The 18,704-nt window shown below is 41.8% G+C and overlaps 1 protein-coding gene across 50 annotated transcripts in view; it reads left to right on the top strand.

Moving 5' to 3' along the window:
* LOC107809982 (xyloglucan endotransglucosylase protein 34-like) overlaps positions 1 to 17,245 on the top strand; it is a 55,064-nt gene extending 37,819 nt beyond the window's left edge. For 15 of the 50 annotated variants that reach the window (XR_012709615.1, XR_012709622.1, XR_012709611.1 and 12 more), the window contains 5 exons: positions 305 to 372; positions 1,360 to 2,775; positions 5,231 to 5,271; positions 15,118 to 15,260; positions 15,906 to 16,265. Coding sequence is in view for 21 of the 50 variants with exons in the window: in XM_075253751.1 (XP_075109852.1) it covers positions 305 to 354 (50 nt within the window). In the remaining 29 variants the exon portion in view is untranslated. Of the gene's footprint in view, positions 1 to 304; positions 373 to 1,359; positions 2,776 to 3,961; positions 4,516 to 5,230; positions 5,272 to 5,349; positions 5,526 to 15,117; positions 15,261 to 15,905; positions 16,266 to 16,662; positions 16,737 to 17,038 lie in introns of those variants that run through there. The other 35 variants (XR_012709614.1, XR_012709621.1, XR_012709624.1 and 32 more) reach the window with 16 other exon arrangements.
* The last annotated feature ends 1,459 nt before the right edge of the window (positions 17,246 to 18,704 follow it).

The following is an 18,704-nucleotide window of genomic DNA, read 5'->3' as shown; positions in this document are numbered from 1 at the left end:
ATTTCACGAATTAGAGCTATAATTAATGAAATTTAAGGGCTAAAATTGAGGAAAACTATGGCTTGAAAACTTAGACCTTTGCTTGAGGATTTGAAGGACCATTTGAGGTCGGATTTCAGAACTTTTGATATGTATGAACTCGTGGGGAGGTAAGGAATCTATTGATGTAAAAATTATCGAATTCCGAGACGGGGGACCGGGGTCGGGTTTTGGTAATTTCGGCATTTATGTTGTAAATTGATTATTTTTTCTTGGGCTTCGCTCCCTTAGCATATTTTGACGTCCTCGTTCTGATTTTGGATAGATTTGATGCGAGTGGAGGCCAATTCGAGGGGCAAAGGCATCACGAACTAGAGATTTGACCGGTTCAAGGTGAGTAATGATTGTAAATGATGTTCTGAGGGTATGAAACCCTGGACTTGCACATCATTGTGCTATATTGAGGTGACACACACGTTTGATGACGTGCGTGGGGTCGTACACTGTTGGGGATTGTGACTTAGTCCGTCCCGATTGACTATTTTACCGCGTGTTTGACTGAAATCTATTTGCTATTATCATGATTTGGGCTGAATGCCATATTTGGGCCTTGTGCCAACTATATGAACCCTTCAGGGATTTTTACTGGTATTTTCTCACTATTTTGACTTTATACTTGAACTCAGTCATGTTATATTTCACTGTATTCGTACTCAGCCATGTTTACTCTGTTTTAAATACTTAAATGATCTTTTAAATGATAATTGGGCTGAGAATCACTGTTTTACTGTTGTCCGAGTTGCTTGTGAGGATTTTGACTGAGTAAGGCCGAGGGCCTATGTTGTGAGGAAACATTTGATACTGATTATGAGGCTGAGGGCCTGAGATATGTACGCCACGCGGTGGCTTGATTGATATGAGGTCGAGGGCGGTGGCTTGATATTGCGCTTGGGCCGTAAGGGCCCCCTCTAGGAGTTTGTACACCCCTAGTGAGCGCGGGAGCCATTGTGATGTGAGATTGAGCCCGAGGGGCTGGTATTGTTTTGAGATATTGCCCGAGGGGCTGGTACTGTTTTGGGATATTGTCCGAGGGGCGGATTTGTTGATACTATGCCCGAGGGGCGAACCTTTATGTGTTTATTTGTCATAATTGATTATCAATTACCTGTTTAATTGTTGAAAAAGGCTTTTCAGGAAGTTAAATTTGAGTTAAAGGATTTTACCTATCTTTCACTGGTTTACTGTTTTTAAAAAGAGGTTTTTTACTGCTTCTTATAGCATGTTTTTGTGCCTTACATGATTTCCTGCTTTCAATCTTTATTTATGATTATTACTCACTGAGTTGGAGTACTCACTTTATTCCCTGCACCTTGTGTGCAGATTCAGGCATATCTGGTCCCGCTCCCGAGTGCTGATCATTCCGGCTCAGGCGGATCCGAGGAGCCTCTAGGTAGCTGTTGGCGTTTGCAGCCCGGATCTCTTCCCTATCTTATTCCTTTCCGTTCTTAGTTTCTATATTAAACTCTATAGTTATATACATTTGGAGTATTCCGTTCTGTTAGATGCTCATGACTAGTGGCACCCCGGTATCGGGCTGTGTTGGGTTATTTTCCGCACACTTTACTATTATCTGCTACTTTGAGATGTTATTATTACGCTTCGGACTTATTTCTTGTCGTTTATCTGTTAATAATTGAAATGGGAAGTGTCGGCTGGCCTTGTCTTCACGAGAGGCTCTATTACGACCGGGTTTGGGTTTAAGGTCGTGACATACACGGTTGACATGTTATAGTTTTAAAACACATGTTATAAGTGCCAAAATTGCTAACGGTGATTTTCAAAATAGGCATGTTTTTATTCCAAGAATACAACTATTAGCATCACAAGATGAAAAATTCCATTTGCTTTTAATAGAACATAATTTCCAGTACGATTGTGCTTTGCTGACTTTAAATAAAGCTCAAAATCAAACTTTGGATTTTGTTGGAATTTGTTTACGTGAACCAGTTTTTTCCTATTGTCAACTTTATGTTGCTTTATCAAGAGCTAAAAGTTCAAAAGGTATGAAACTATTAATTCGACTGCTGACATCAGACACCGAGGATGATCACTCAACCTATAACATAGTTTATGATGAAGTTATTCAAAAAGCATTCAATTAACTGATGCCAGGTAATAATTTTTATGCTTCACATGCCACAAAAATATATGTGATGTTCACTTTATACAACTCTGTTAAATTCTAAAGTCATTTGTACCTATTTGGCACTTACTGTTTTAATAATTGTTACTGTTGACGGTTTAGGTGTATTATTTGATGGAAAACATATGATATTTGTAGCAAAAATACTCAAGTAAGAATCTAAGGGGCAACAGCTAAAAGAGTAATAATTTTGGTCATTTCGCTGATATTCTCTGTGGATAACTACTTGGTTCTTTTAAAAAAAAATTAAAGGTTTGATTCTTTGTCAGTAAAGAATATAGTTTTTTAACTTAATTTTGGTGAAATAAGAAAGTTTGTGAAAAAAATGAATAATGTTTTCTCTAATGTCTAGAGTTACCATTTAGCATTGCCCTGCTATTATCTGTTTTAGTACTCTTATTACTTGTAGCGGGATTTTCTTATTTATGTTTCTTCTGATGTATTGCTCCAATGCCATCCACACCATTGTTCATTTTTTCTATGTTTTAGCCCTCCTTTCAGTACCTAGCAATGCCATCCTGACCTATTCAATTTTGTAATGCTTCATCATTTGGAGTCGAGATATCCATCAGTTCAGCAAGACAAACATGAAGGTGAGTTTCCTTATTAGAAGTTGAATTATATACTCATGCTTTCTAGCTTTTGATATAATTTCTTCCTACACAAGGAATGTTTCTCTGTTATTCCCTTGGACAAAAGATTTTAATAACAAAGTCTTGCTTTAGACCATATAACCATCAACAAATAATATATTTGAAAAACGTATGAGAGGAAAACAAAGAAATTAGAACAACATGGTTCATGCTTTGATGTATGCTTTAGATCTCTAATTTATAGATAAATTTGTCTTTTACTAGTCTTTTATTTGGTGATGTGCTATATAATGAATTTTATCTCATTACTGTTGATCGCTATATGCTACTGAGATTATTTTAATTTAGATGGATCTATGTTATAAGATTATGGTTATCTACTGAGAATATATTGTATATCTGGATTTTTCTAAAATTGTTCTTGATAAATAAAAAAGCTTATTAGTAGATATTTATTTGATGAGTAGTGCAAAACGAATCAACCATGAAAAACTGATAGCTGCTGCAACCTGCAGGTGAGTTTAAAAATGAACACAATAACAAGTAATTTGTTTGATGGAGTTCAAGAGAAGAACTATACAGATAAATTTGTTCTTGTCAATAGCTACAATTAACTATGTATACCTCAAATTTGACAGCAATATTAGCAAGAATCTCAGTCTCCTCTATTTATAGTAAATAACTATGACATCAGCTGTGAAATCTTCACAATTATATGATGTTCTAACTACTACATTATCACCATATGAATATTTTTTTAGTCGATGTGTTTCGCGAGGATCGACCACTCCTGTAAGTTAATATGTTTTAAATATTATTATTTGTTTTGTTTTGTTTGTTTACTCTTTTAACAACTATATGTATTTTGCATCAGTTCATTTTGTTAGTTGTATCTTAACTTTTTGAGGATGGTATGATCTATAACGTTTATTATGCTCAAATCAGTTTCCAAAGCCTATATGAGTTCTGTTATATGGATTTGCAAGAAAAATTTCATGCTTTGAATGTTCTCACTCTTGAACATATACTAACATTTCTGTCTTTATCTGACGCTTGTATCTAAATCTACTTCACTCGCTCCACCCCCAAAGAAAGGGATGCGTCTTTTTTGTACTTATTACTCATTTTATTCAACAAATTTCGTTCCTACTATTAAGCTAACTTGATTTTATAATGTTTATATTAGCTGTTCTGTTCAATGAAGCTCTCTGATGTACTCTCTCGACATATTTATCTTACGCAATAATGGTGCTCAAAAGTTGTTGGATATCGTGGTTGTTATTGGTGAGGCACTTACTTATGTTCTGTCAGGGATGTATGGCATTGTTAGCCAATTGGGTGTTGGAAATGCTATCCTAATTATCCTTCAACTCTTCTTTGCTGCTATCATCCTTATGTGCTTAGATGAACTTCTTCAGGAAGATATGCTTTTAGCTTCTGGAATTTCCTTGTTCATACCTACCAATATCTGGCAAGTTTCTTACAGGCCACCATAAAGATTTTCTTGGGTTCCTCAATACAATCTTGGAGCTTTTGATTTCTCGTTTATTATATTTTGCTGTGAAAGCATTATCTAGAAAGCCTTTAGTCCCACAACCATCAATGGCAGGCGTGATGCTAAATTTGAAGGTGCTATTATTCTTTTATTCCATCATACTATTACTAGATCATATAAGATCAGTGCCATTCGAGACGCGTCCTATCAGCAAAGTCTTCCCAATCTGACAAATCTGCTTGCAAGTATGCTGATCTTCCTTCGTGATGCTAATGAAAAAATTATGCTTACATTGTGATACAACTCAACCCACGTAATGTACACTTAACTATCAAGTTAGTCTCATTTGAGCTTTCAAAGCTATTGTACTTGCAATTTACGATTCAGCTGTTCAGCAAATAATGTTCGGATTCTGAAAAAAAAGAAAATAGAACATTAAAGTGATAAATTATGAGTAAGATACCGCCATATTGTTATCTCCTTCTACTCCAAGAGAGAAGATGAAACCGTAGATAAACAGTAAGTAATGGAATGATCAGAACAATAGATTACTTTTTGACATGTGAATCTTTTGTGTTTGCATATCTTTCCATACAAAGTCGTCATTAGAGATTTCTTTGCTATTTTGTATAATAGTAATTTCAACTTTGTGGGATTACACTGGATTTGTTATGAAAGAACTCTTAAGGACTCATGACCTTATGTTGTGATGTAAGCTTTCAAATTCATAGTTCTGGAGGAAACAAATTATACTACATTCAGAATTGGTTAGTTGGGGATGAGGTGAAGTTATTCAAATGGGAAAGATAAACAATAAATACATATAATATCTTGACTTTCGCATAGATGCCGGGATAGAACTTAGTTATAGGTTTGAATGCGAGGATATGACTCTCTGATTGTGCATAAACTGAACATGTCGGTACATGCTACTCACCTTAATTTCAATTTTTTATACAGGACAAACACAAGGAGTACATCAAGTGCTACTCAGTTCACATGTAAGAGTATATTCTCATGATTTCTCACAAGATGCTATAGTGTTTGACTAGGTGTTTGTTCTTTTCACCATAATTTAGATCTACTAAGAGGGTATCTATGAATTAAATAATCAAGTGAAAGATATAAGAGTCTTCTGCGGAGAAGGTTCCCAAAAGAGAACGGACTTGAGTCCGATAAGTGACTGCAGTGATCAATCCAACACTAGGTTTGGTTGATAAAAAGGCATAAAAGAATGCAAACAAGTTCACCTAAGGTTCGTATCTGCTGATCTTGTGAGATTATACACTTGTTTATCGTGAAAATGGTAACAATAATTAAATTTGTAAATGGGATTCTAAAAATTCGTGATCTATTTTTATGCTAGTCGTTAGAGTAGATGATGCTAGGAATATGAAGTTTAACAATGAAATGCGAGCTAAAACGAGGCAGTAATCAAATCGAGGGGCTTACTGCCCTGGATTCGGACTGGTCGATGGAGGACCTTGAGGTCGATATCTAGGCTCGATTTCGAGCTATCGGGGGTAATAGGGAATGGGGAAACAATTAGAATATGATCAAGCAAGGCTCTATATGGCCAATACCAAGTAATAAATGAAGAACAAGTGAAAGATTGATAAATGCTAAAGTGGCTTCGAGATAGTGAGAGCGAGCGAGCTAGAGAGAAAAGAGAGAGAGAGAGAGATATTATTGATCTTTGTGGAGAAATAGTTGGAGAAATATCAGCCCCTTACAAAGTAGCAAGTGTTCCCTTTATATAGAAGGGGAACCTGGCTATAGTACAATATGCATTAATTGTAAAGTATGGAGATGGGACAGCTAGACACGACGCTTCGGCATAGGCGCTGGATAGGCCGGCTCTGTCAGACTTAGCCGTGTACCTTGAGAGCTTCCCCTTTTGTTCTGGCCTCGACCTCCGTCTTATTCGAGTTGGGCCTCAACGAGCCCCGAGGGAGGGGACTCGGTCGTGGCTCCATATCCTCAAGGTCTCGAGACATTCTTCCGAAATGACTTGATAGCGAGAAATTAAGTCCTCTAATTTTGCCGCATACAGATAGTCTCCGTGTTTCCTAGAACGAAGCGATGGGAGATGATTCTGACACCTGACTCCTCGAGCTTCTTACGATGATGTCACACCAATGATGCAACCTGTGGCACGAGCTTTTGTGGCAACCAGGGTGTCCCATGGACTTTTGCATTTTGACATCATTCAAAGCACTGGCGATTCCCGTTCAAGGTGAATGTACCACCGTCGATTCGGTTTCTCAAGAACGCAGTAGTTGCGCCTGTTGGTCAATCTTCCAAAGCCTCGATGACCATGTCGTTACTCCCTATAAATGGGAGTGCCTTGGCATTGTTTTTCCTATCCCAGTATCTTCGTTGGTTCAGTTGCCCATTTATTCTTATCATCTCCTTCTATTTTTGAACATTATGCTTGGGGCTCATGGCCTCAAGGCCGTTTGGCAGAGCTCCCGTAGGTTGTGCTATGGCTTCTTTCCAAGGCTTCCATTTGTCGCATGACCGTGCTATCCCGTTGTTGTGTTCGCCGTTGCTATTGTTGTTGGGCCGAGACGATGACGGACGGGGAGTCGGTTCTCCCTTTCTATAAACAGTCATTCGGACTATGCACCGCTGCTCGCTCTTCTACTTAGGCCTGGTGTGGCACTTCATCCCTTGGGTTTTTCCTTTCCCAAGGGATAAAATGGCACTATTGGTCGTTGAGGCTGGGACCCGCCGAATCTTCAACCTTTGGCTTTGGTGGGTCATGTCTCTTTTCTCTGCCTCCTCTGCATCCCCTGCTTTTCCTCTTTTTCATCTTTTCCCTCGGAGGGGACCCCCGGGGGGATTGAGCTAGGAACCTATAGGAGGCGGCGGTCGAAGGAGTCGCCCTCGAGGATGTGTACTCGAGGGGGCGACGCTCGGGGATGCTGATACCGAAGATGGACCTTCGAGGATGGACCGGGCTCTCGGGTTTTATCACATGTACATCCTTCCATTCCTATGCTACTGTGTAGAGATCCTTTGTAGGCTTTTGTAATTGTATGTAAGGACCCCTCGAGGGCTATTATACATGGAAATATATGAATACGAAGAAACTTTCTTGATTTCTGTTTTCAACCTTCGCCCTATTGTTGTATGCTTTCGTGCCCTTCAAGGCTTTTGAATGTTTTCCTTTGTTGTTGACCGCTGATATCTAATTCGGACGTGAGCGTTCTTTCCGATCCTCCGCCGATTGATATGGCTCTTATTCGAGCCCATTGTTATACCTCGGACCAAGCCTGAATTGATCTGATAGGCTCGGGCTGTCGGGACCTTCAAGTTGGGGGCCTGCTTTGAATCTGATGCAGATAGCTTTTTAAAGCATAGTGGATAGACTTCTGTTGAGGGGCTGCCTTATTCTCAGGCGATGCCTCGAGCTCTCCTAGAGCTTTCACAATCGGAGCTTCGCGCGCTTATTTTTCTTTTTGAGAAAGGGAAATCATGAGATCAGGTACCACCTCGAGTTAAATGATGGCGTTGAAGGCTTCTCAAAGCCTTACTTCTCTTTCGGCGGAGATCCTCAAGGTCGGGCACTACCTCGAGACTAGAGACAATGCAGTTGACTCTTTGAGGCCTAACTTCTTGTCGATGGATGCCTCTGGGGTTGGGTACCACTCTGGGATCTGCATCAAGGCCGTTGGCCTCCAGGGCTTACTTTGGACAAGCAAATCGTCGTTGTTTCCTACATATATATGGGGTGGCCTTTGTTTCTTTGAGAGATATCATTATTCTGGATAACTATCCCTCTGCCTTGGCATTGGGTTCTTCGTCTCTTCAAGTGCAAAAAACATTGGAGCACGTCTTTGCCTTAGTCTGTCGATTCTACAATGGCCATGGCAACTACTATGGGGCCGGCCCGGCAGGGAGGGGAGAGATCCACGCACAACATTCAGGATCCGTGGGAGTTCACTATGAAGTCTGTGTCTTTGATTAGAGAGGAACATCTGGAGATGGTGAGGAAATACTGCAGATGGAGCGAGAGGGTGATGATGTGGGCACTTTCCCCAGGTGAGAGCATTACGGACTCTGCTGATGGATTCTTGAGCGTATACCTATATCCCTTTGCATTTGGCCCCCTCGACAGGGTTGTGCGTGATTTCTGCTTGAAGTATTAGGTTACTTTAGCGCAGATACATCCATCATTTTGGCGAGTGGTGCTGATGATGAGGTTCTTTGCGGAGAAGGCTGGGCTTGAATTCACGCTCAGCCACCTTGTCAGGTTGTACCGACCCTTTCACCACTGAGGCCTGTTAACCTTGCGGTGTCATTCGGCAATGCCTTTTGTTGTCGATGATGAAGAAAGTGAGGACCAAAAGTGGGCCAGTCGATTCGTTCGGGTCCGGACGGCTGACATTATCCCCGTAGAGCTTATGCCGTTTACCGAGGGTTGGAATTACGCTCGTGAGCGGAATGTCTGGCGCTTTCTCAGATTTTGCTTATAGCGAAAGTCAGTTGAGTAATCATGTTTTCCCCCTTTGTAGCAACTTCATGGATGTCGGGCGAAGTTCTTGATCTGCCCGGCTGGGTCCAGAGGTTGGTGACCCATTTGACCTGTGACGAGCATAGGTGGCAAGCTGTGTCCTGTAGCAGATAGGAAGAGAAACACCGAGGTATACGCGTACGATGACTTTACCTTGGTCTTCGTACATTTGAGATGACACTTTCCTTTTTCCTTTGCACTGGCTTTGCCGTTGCAGGTATCGGGCGGTTCCTAGGGGTGAGGATGTGTTCTTTCGGAAAGGGGAAGGAGTCGTCGGCCTCCGATCTAAGGGGTGATGGAGACAAATGGGATCCGTATCAGCAGTGCGATGGAGCTTTTAGTGGAGCTAAACGGGCATTAGTCTTCAAGGAGAGGACATCATTCGAGCCTGTTGTTCTCGGGGCGTTTGATTCCCGGACGGCGGTTCCTCTGAGTGAATATGCTTTGCCCGAGGTCAGTTCTCCTAAGACCGAAGAGGCAGGATCAACAGGAGTGTGCTCTGCCTTCGAGGAAGTCTGTCGGCTTCACTTCATGGTGAGTTTTGGCACAGTTCTTCTGTATTTCGCATCCTCCTTTCTTTATTGAGTTTTCCTTTTGCAGACCTTTGATAGGCTCAGGTCTGAGTTGCTCTGTCAAGTGGCCAGGATTCGGAAAGCTCTGGATGAGGGTGAGTCCCTCAGGCTCCTTAGCGAGGAGAAGGAGTTTGAGTTGTTGCATTGGCGATATGAGGCGTACCGGAGCTCGAATTACGAGAGCTTTTTGACGAAGCAGGTAACCTTTTATAGTATGCGCTTCGCTCTTCTCGAGTAAGGGCGGACGAGCGCGACGCTTGGTCCCTTCTTGCCGACGTCATGGAGAGCAAATCTGGGGATGGTAGGCCATAGCCTTTTGGAGCGTAGATTTTGCCACTTTTCCATATTGTACTTGATATTTGCAGAGCATGTTTTTAGATGGAGAGAGCACCTTTTGCGTATGTAAAATATGAGAAAACTTGAAGTGTTATCCTTTTTGTATCTCTTTCTTCATTGCTTTCGACCAGGCAAGCTGGTTTTTATGTTTGGTGAGAGCCTTGTGGATCCAGAGCTTACTAGATAGTCTTGGAGGCTTTTAAGTGAGACTTTTGATGTGAGTAGGCGTTGGGGTCTCCCCGTTTTGCCCAGCTGTTTAGGCTTAGTCTCCGAGTCAGGCCTTGACTCGAGCTTGCTTGACTTTTAATCTTCTGTGCCTGTGTGGGCGGATAGTAATTGTTCTTATTTCTTGCCCTTGGGCATTTTCTGTCTCAACTATTTTGGGTTCATTCTACGAGTCGCGTTGCGACTCGAGCTTTCATTGACCCTCAAGTTCTTTCGCGCCCGCATGGGCGGATGGCAATAACTTTTGTGCTTCGGGTCGAAGTGACCTTTCAAGTGTGGCCCGGAGGCTTGTTTGGTTGGAAACAATGGCATTTATGCCGCGCCCTTAGGCATATTGTAGTTAACTATTTTGGATCCGGTCTCCGTATTGGGTTATGACTCGAGCTCATTTTAATCCTCAAGTTTTCAATTTTTCGAGTTGGCGAGCTCTTACACTGTTTGTTCATTGAGACCTTTTAGTGTGCGGCCTGGAGGCTCGTTTGGCTGGCGATAATGGCTCTTATGTTTTTGCCCGTGGTCTTTTTGTAGGCTTTGTTTTCCTCTCGTTAAGTTTTTTTTTAAAATAATTTTGCCTAACCCGTCGTCGGTTCTAGAAGAACCTCAATTTCAAGTCGTTAGCGGCGATATTCGAGCACCTCATAAGGTTCTTATCTCGTAAGCCGAGTAGCTCGAAGCCTTGTGATTTGGAGCTGACATGGTCGAAGCTTGTTTGCCAGTTGAGGGAAGCCTATTTTAACCGGTTCTTTTCGAAGTATATTCGAAGTAATGGCCTGCGATTTTGTTAGCGACAGTCGGGCGTCCTCGAGTCACGTTAATTTGGCTGGAGTAGCCATTTTTACCATAGTCATATGTGTTTGGCCAGAGCCATTTTTGATCCCGAATGATAGTTTAGGCGTCTATACCGAGGGTATGCCCTTTCAGGATTCTTACAAATGCGACGTATAACCTAAACTTCCAGATTTTGAGTTTTATGCCTGTTGAAAGGTTTTGCCAAATTTTCATGCTTGTTGAGGTCTTACAGTTTGTCATGTCTGTTGAGGTCTTACAGTTTGTCATGCCTGTTGAGGTCTTACAGTTTCCCATGCCTGCTGAGGTCTTACAGTTTGTGTTGCCATATAGAATAGATCTGGGTACACCGAGTCTGCCCGCTCGGGGTCTTACAGCTTCAGGTTTCCCAGTGTTCGGCGATTAGAGATAGTCTCTGATTCATCGAGTTTGCTTCGACTCGAAGGCCGTTACTCGTGAGCTCGGAGTTACCTTGACGAGGCTTTATGAGCCTGGAGTTCCGACCCTGAGGTCGTGCGAGTGCCAAATTATTGACACTAAGTATCCAAGTATTTCGAGACGCATTTGGCGGGGAGGTCCCTGCCGATAGTATACTGAAATTTCCTTCTTTGGAGTATGAGATGCTGAAAGATATCCTTTTATTGCTTGGCGTAAATACATACCGTTTCGTTGTTGTGAGCTCGGCCCATGCGAGCGCAGCTTTCGGAACCATTTGGTCCGGTACATGATTCCTTATTGACGCTCAGTCAGCCGTTCCTCGGTCCTTCTGAGCAGATGGCGCCTCCAGAAAGGGGGGGGGGGGTGCCCTTCATCGTTTGATTGCAAAAGAAGGCCTGTGATCATGTTGGATCCTCCCCAGGGGTACGTTGCTCTGTTAAGTGCCTTACTAGCGAAACCCTCTTTGGGGCGGAAGTCCAGCTGAGGGGAAAGAGTGCAGTGGCTCCTGTTAAGGCCTCGAGGGCTCTGGGTAGAGTTAGATCCTCCGAACGCCCTAACCCGGTGTCTGCATACATGTTAGTGAAAAATAACGAAGAAGGGAGGTAGTTTTCCTTTACCGCGGGATGTGTAGGTGATGTTTCGAGGTTTGGTATATTCCCGCTGTTTTGGGGAGTGGATTCTAGTACAGCCCTCCGATGTGTTTAATCGGGCTTGGCCGATAATGTGGTTCGCTTACCTTCTCACTCTTTCGAGGGTGGAGATGTTGATGCCACCGATGCGTCATGTGACGCGGGATTTCCCCTTGTCGCATATTGCTTCCTGCTGACGGTTTTAATTCTATCCATTGTGTGGGATTTTGTCCTTTTGGCGAAGTGGGGGCGGACCCGTCCTCAGGTGATGCGCCCGCGATCATCTGGATAAGGCGTTCGTGCCTTGCGCCTATTTCGACGATATGGAACTCGGTGTTCTGGCCTAGGCCAGTCATGCCGTACTGAGAAAACGGTCTTTCTCCTCGCCGTAGCGATCGCCGTTTGGAATTTGTCAAAGATTTAGGAGGTGGTTGTGTTTTGACCCGGTGGTCCGAGTCATACCGTCATCCTTGGCCCGCCAATGCTGATCTTGCCACCTGTACTCATGTGCACATGTTTTATTTAAAATGGACCGAGTGAGGAAGGAGGTTACCAATACGTCATTGCGAGGTCGAGACGAGGTCTCGGTACCCTCTTTGCTGAATGTAAGGGCATCTTCGGGGTATATCCCCAGATCTGCCTTTCTCTGGTGGCAAGAAATTTTGCTCTCCTTTTTACAAGTTCTTGGAAAAGGTCATCAGTCCTCCATCATTGCGGTGATGCGCTGTGGCACGCTTGCTTCGTTACTCTTGGCTGCATTCCGTACTAGGGACTGAACTTGAATTCGGTCGCTCGTCAGTTCTTGGCGGTAATTTTTGCTGAGCGGCTTGGCGTCTTTCCTTCGGAGATGGTGGCTACCTTCGACCCCGCCGCCACACTTGATATGTAGTTCTCGTGCTAGGCTGCGACGCCTTTGCGAGGAATTCCACCGAATTGGTCAGAGCCATTTGACGTCACCGGCTTCGCCTACGGCAAGCATGATGCTTGGTATAGCGATGTGGAAATTGTACTCTGGTGGACGAGATGCTCTTGCCGGCCATGTGCCCTCATCGAATTTGGTTTTGGTAACGATCCCTCGAGGATTTAGCCCTCGGGCCATTCTTCGATCGGTGCGAGGTAGATTGCATCTCGAGACGTTCCTTCTGTTTGCGGCGCACGGGTGGTACCTCGCTCTGTTTGGCATTGGTTTCTTTGCCAGGAGCCTTTTTAGGTAAGTTGATCCTGAGGGGGCTCCCGGGCGGTCATCCATAACTCTGGTTTGCGACTGATGCCGGGTATGGGTATCCGACCAGGTGTTGAATGGGTACCTGATCAAGCTTTGTTTGTACTGCCCTGAAATCGTTGGGCTCGGTTTGTTTAGGCTTCGAGTGAAGGCCTGTATTGCCCAGTCATCCAAGACCGGGGGTAATCCTGTTCGTTCCATTGGGAATTGAGGTGCGAATTCCCGTAGCATTTCATTCTCCCTTTGCTCGGCCCTAGATGCGTCGGGCTTTCTCGTCGTCATTTCGATGGCGCCGTCGTATGCCTTTATGAAGGAGTTTGCCAGTACGGTAGGTGAGTTTATGAGGTCGGGCGCTAGGTTATGAAGCCATATCACAGTCCCTTTCGAGAATGTTTCCCCGAACTTCTTCAATAATATGGGATTGAACTCGTCATCCCGTTTGCCTTTTCACGTGCACGTGTAGGCGGCGATGTGTTTGTTCGGATCTGAGGTTTCGTTGTACTCAGGGAGCTCTGGCATTCCGGACTTCTTTGAAATGGGTTTCGGGGCCACTTCCTCGAGGAACGGCCATCGCACGAACTGCCACAAACCTGATTCAATCCTTTTGGAGAGATCCCCAAGTACCTTTGCAATGGTAGGGTCTATAGGGATACCGACCCGTTACTGCTTGATTCCTCGGGTTCTTGCTCTGCGGGGGAGCTGTTTCTGGTACTGCCGTGCTGGGAGTCTTCGGATGGCTTTGTAACTAAGCGATGGCCAACTGTTGTGCCTGCAATATTTCAAAAATAACATGAAGACTAACTTCCTGTTCTTCTCGGGCTGAGGTTCTTTAGGCTTCCTGTCGGTCGATGTGCCGTACGCTCCCGTCGGTGTGTGAGGTTTCGTCGACTGGTCATACGTCTTGTGAGTCCTTGTCTGCTGGAATTGGTCCGAGCGTGTCATTGGGATTTTGTGGTTGCATTCTGGTAGCTGGAACAACCACGCCGTTTTCCCCATAGTTTTCGAGGTTGTTGTTCTCGATTCGGTTCACCGAGCCAAACATTTTGACCTGAAATCAAGAGATCTTGGATAATAAAAAGTGTGAAATATAACTTGCGTTTTTGTGATGGAACCAGCAAGAAAATAATCACTATTATTTTTAGCCCCACGGTGGGTGCCAAAGTGTTTACAGTGAAAATGGTAACAACAATTAAATTTGTAAATGAGATTCTAAAAATACGTGATCTATTTTTATGCTAGTTGTTAGAGCAGATGATGCCAGGAATATGAAGTTTAACGATGAAATGCGAGCTAAAATGAGGCAGTAATCAAACCGAGGGGCTTACTGCCCTGGCTTCAGACTGGTCGATGGAGGACCTCGAGGTCGATATCTGGGCTCGATTTTGAGCTATCAGGGGTAATCGAGAATGGTACAACAATTAGAATATGATCAAGCAAGGCTCTATATAGCCAATACCAAGCAATAAATGAAGAACAAGTGAAAGATTGATAAATGCTAAAGTAGCTTCAAGCTAGTGAGAGCAAGCGAGTTAGAGAGAAGAGAGAGAGAGAGAGATATATATAATTGATCTTTGTGGAGAAATAGTTGGAGCAACATCAGCCCCTTACAAAGTAGCAAGGGTTCCCTTTATATAGGAGGGGAACACGACTATAGTACAACATGCATTAATTGCAAAGTATGGAGATGGGACGGCTAGACGCGATGCTTCGGCATAGGCGCTGGATAGGCCGGCTCTGTCAAACTTAGCCGTGTAACTTGGGAGCTTCCCCTTCTGTTCTGGCCTCGACCTCCGTCTTCTACGAGTCGGGCCTCGACGAGCCCCGAGAGAGGGGACTCGGTCGTAGTTCCACGTCCTCGGAGTCTCGAGGCATTCTTCCGAAATGACTTGATAGCGAGAAATTAAGTCCTCTGATTTCGCTGCATACAACACTACATCAAAGTTTCTGATTAAAAAATCTATGACTTAAAGCCATGAAAGCTGATGTGAAATGTGATCTAATCGAAAAAACAGAAAGAAAAATAAATATTATGGTCCTTTGTTCAACTTTGTCACATTAATATTTTTAATAGTTAGAACAATAATGTTATTAATCTAGATAGTCATATACTTTTTCTGCAGCATCTTTGTTGATCAGGTTTGTCAAATTGCTCCTACTCGGTCTGCTGACTCACACTCCCTATAAAGGCCATCTGGTATTTTCGCTTTTGGGTAAATGGTGGGCAATATCCGATTTCACTTCTCTTTCCCGTACGATTATTCAGGTCACACTCTATTTATCTTTCTGTTTAGTTTCACTCTGTTCTTCGAGTTTCTTGTTACAACAAATTTGTGTTTGATCACCTTCGGGGTGACATCAGTTTATATTGTAATATTTCCATTGCCTCCTTGCTCTTCTCCTTCTGTGTGTGTAGCTTCTGTGTTTCTGTTTTAGCCTCTACCCTTAGGTGTCTGACAAAATTATTCAATGAATTAAGCTTTTTCCCTGCAGTGGGGTACAAGTACAATAATCAAATTTGAGGTGAAGCATTTAGACATTCCTTAAATTTTTTAACTAAAAATTAGCAAGAAATTACATTGACCTACTATATATTAAAATCTTGGAGGAGAAAAAATAAAAATAAAAAATATGAAGAAAGATAAAAATTGCAGAAGGGAAATGGTAAAATAATTTATAGGAACCTTTGATTAGGTGATACAGTGCATTTGAATTGATGTTCCAACTTATGTGATGATGAAAGTGTATAAATTGTTCGAAATATATATGCTTACGGATAAAAAATCCCACAACACCAACTTGATGACATTAGCAAATAAGATTGTTATAATGTAATCTAAATGAAATCTGTCAATATCTCCATTCTTTCTAAAAGTCGCATATTTTTTTGCTTTTGCTCTTATGTTGGTAGGGACTGTGTAAACACCGTGCTCTTCAACTGAAGTTTCTGTGTGGAATTGGCTACTGTCATGTTGGTGCCCTCTCATTGGTGATAAACAACTTCAATAAAATGTGTCATGTTACTCATTTCAAGACTTCTCAAAATCTCTTCGGAAATAGAACAACACATCCTTATCTTATTCAGACCATTGTGTACAATAATGGCAGTGATGAATGTAAGATGAGGCATCTTCTCTGGTTTGACCCTACTCTGGACTTCCATTGTGTACTATAATTTCAAAAAAGTTTCAAGTTGAACAAATTTATGTAAGCACAACATATTTTAGATTAAGATATAGTTAATGACGATCAATACTCTTTTGAATGCAAATTTTTTGTGAATAAGGTTCCGATAAGGGTATACAAGAACGCGAATCAGATAAACAATTTCTTTTCCAGTTGAGAGGACAATGTAAGAACTTTCTTGCACATAGAATGCAGATAACTGGGCGACTATAAGAGGCTTGGACAAGATAAACTGCACAAGTGCACCATTTTGTAGCATGTTATACGAATTTTAGTTTAGATGCTTGTCAATGAAAACCCCCTTTCTCTTGCTCATGTTTCCACCACTATCCACTGTTGGGATCAGTATACTGCTTGTTGCTTTCTGTCATAATCAAGGGCCAAACCAGTTTTGGACTTACAGTTATACTTTTGCAACAAATAAAGTAGCAAACATAATTGCTCAGAAAATTAATACTTCAGCTGTAAACTACTCCATGCAGCTTCTTGAATCAACTGCTTCAAATAATCATAGAGGAGATGCAAAAACTTTACAGAGGTGCTTATCACGTACAAGGTAGAAAACTCTCGAATTTCAAGTGTTTGATAGATGTTCCGAAACTCTAGAGTTCATCTAAAGTTCTTTCGTAAATGATATTTGCTCACTATCCTGTTTTCTCATTTTTGTGCTACAATGTATTTCTCTCTTTTATGACATTCATCTACTAACAATAAATCCATTGTTCCTAGAAGTTGAAATAGGTACTTCTGAAATACAGTTAATATATCAGAATGTTGCCTGGTGGTTCTACTTTTTCCATTCTGCTAATTTGTATTACACACATGTGCTAAGATATTTTTTACTTGTGTATTTTTCAGATTAGCTTGTTGTCTCTGCCATAAGGCAAAAACATTCTACTTCCTAAGAACACAAGTATTAGGGAACTGGTAGAATTGTAGCACTTTGTACTCTTGGTTTTGAAACATTTTGAATCAAATTGTATAGATTTCTTCCAGCTTTGTTTCATGATTTGTAAACAAAAGTTTTTTTTATGTTAAATAAAAGGCGAAATGGCTTCCTGGCCACTTAAACTTGTAGGGCTTTTGAAAGCCGATACACAAACTTTAGTTTTTCCCATTTAAACACTTAAACTTGTGAAACCTATAACTAATAAATACCTTTGACCATTGACTATGCTTATGTGGCGGTAGCTTATCTGACGTGGACATAGTGCATATAAGTCATATCCAAATGGCGTGTGTATCTGTTACTATTCATTAAAAAGATTGTAAAATCAAAAAAATAAACAAAAACTATAAGGAAAACCAAAAAAGAAGAAGAAATCCCATCTGCCGATTTCCATAGAAACACCCCCTAGATCCCGTCTTCTACACACCACCCTTGTATCTTCGCACTATCCCCAACGACTAGAAATAAGGCTTCACCCATAACCCACAGCAATGACCAAACGAACCCAACCAATCCTTTCTCCCCTTCTACGCCTAACAGCGCTCCCCCCTCTTCGGATTTTGAGCTTTTCTTGTTCTCAATCTAAAAGCTAGCTGCCTACCACTAGAAACGGCTGCAAGATAAACACACATACACTCAAGGGACAGAGAAACAGATCTGGTGGGTGAGAATGAGAGAAAAGGAGATGGGGAAGTGAGCAAAAAAACAAAGGGACAAAGATATTTTTGTGGTTGTTCGGTTTGAGTGTTGAGGACGTTCGAGATCGCCAGCGAGTTGTTTTTTTTCCGGTTCGTGGTACAATTTCCAGATTTCTGTTGATCATATATTATTCATATTTTTACTCATTTTCTTTAATTCACTTGAACAATTCTAAGTATCCGTTGTTGTTCGTTTGTGTTTGATTTTTTCTGTTGTAGTACCGTGTAAATTATTTGTGGCCCTCTTCTTAGTTAATTTGGTTTGCTGGGTAATTTTGGTACCTTGAGTTAGGTAAAAGTTGCATAGCTATGGTGAAGAAGAAAATAAGGGAAATAGGAGAAAAATTAGAAATTAATAAATTTATTCCAGCACATCTATTGGGTTTGTTTTCGCGCCCTTGACGTGTAACAATCCCATTGGTCATTTGCTGACTGGATGGACACGTCTGTGAATGTGTAATACACACGCGTAGGGTCAAGGGTCAAATGTGTTTATTAGTTAAGGGTTTCACGAGTTTGAGTGTTCAAATGGGAAAGTCCAAAGTTTGTGTATCGGCTTTCAAAAGCCTTACAAGTTTATGTGGCCAGGAAGCTATTACGCCTAAATAAAATTAATAAGGTTCTTAGGCCCGGGCACAGCCCGGGCTACCTCCAACAAGTATTGTAAAAAGTCCGGCAATTTTTTGTTGGAGCATGAGCTTTTGTTGAAATTAATCTTTGCATAAGACAACCAACTATATGCCTCACTATTCAAACTCAATGCATTAATTTAAGCACAAGAAGTTTCTGCCAAAATAAGATTAAATGAAATAATTGTTTATGTTGAGTACATCAGATCAAAGATATAAGAAAAAAGTAAAAGAAAGAAAAATTTCAG

This window comes from Nicotiana tabacum, chromosome 5 (genome assembly GCF_000715075.1).
Source record: "Nicotiana tabacum cultivar K326 chromosome 5, ASM71507v2, whole genome shotgun sequence".
Taxonomy (NCBI): Eukaryota; Viridiplantae; Streptophyta; class Magnoliopsida; order Solanales; family Solanaceae; genus Nicotiana; species Nicotiana tabacum.
Note: the sequence above shows the minus strand (reverse complement) of the source record. Positions and strands in the feature narration are given on the sequence as shown.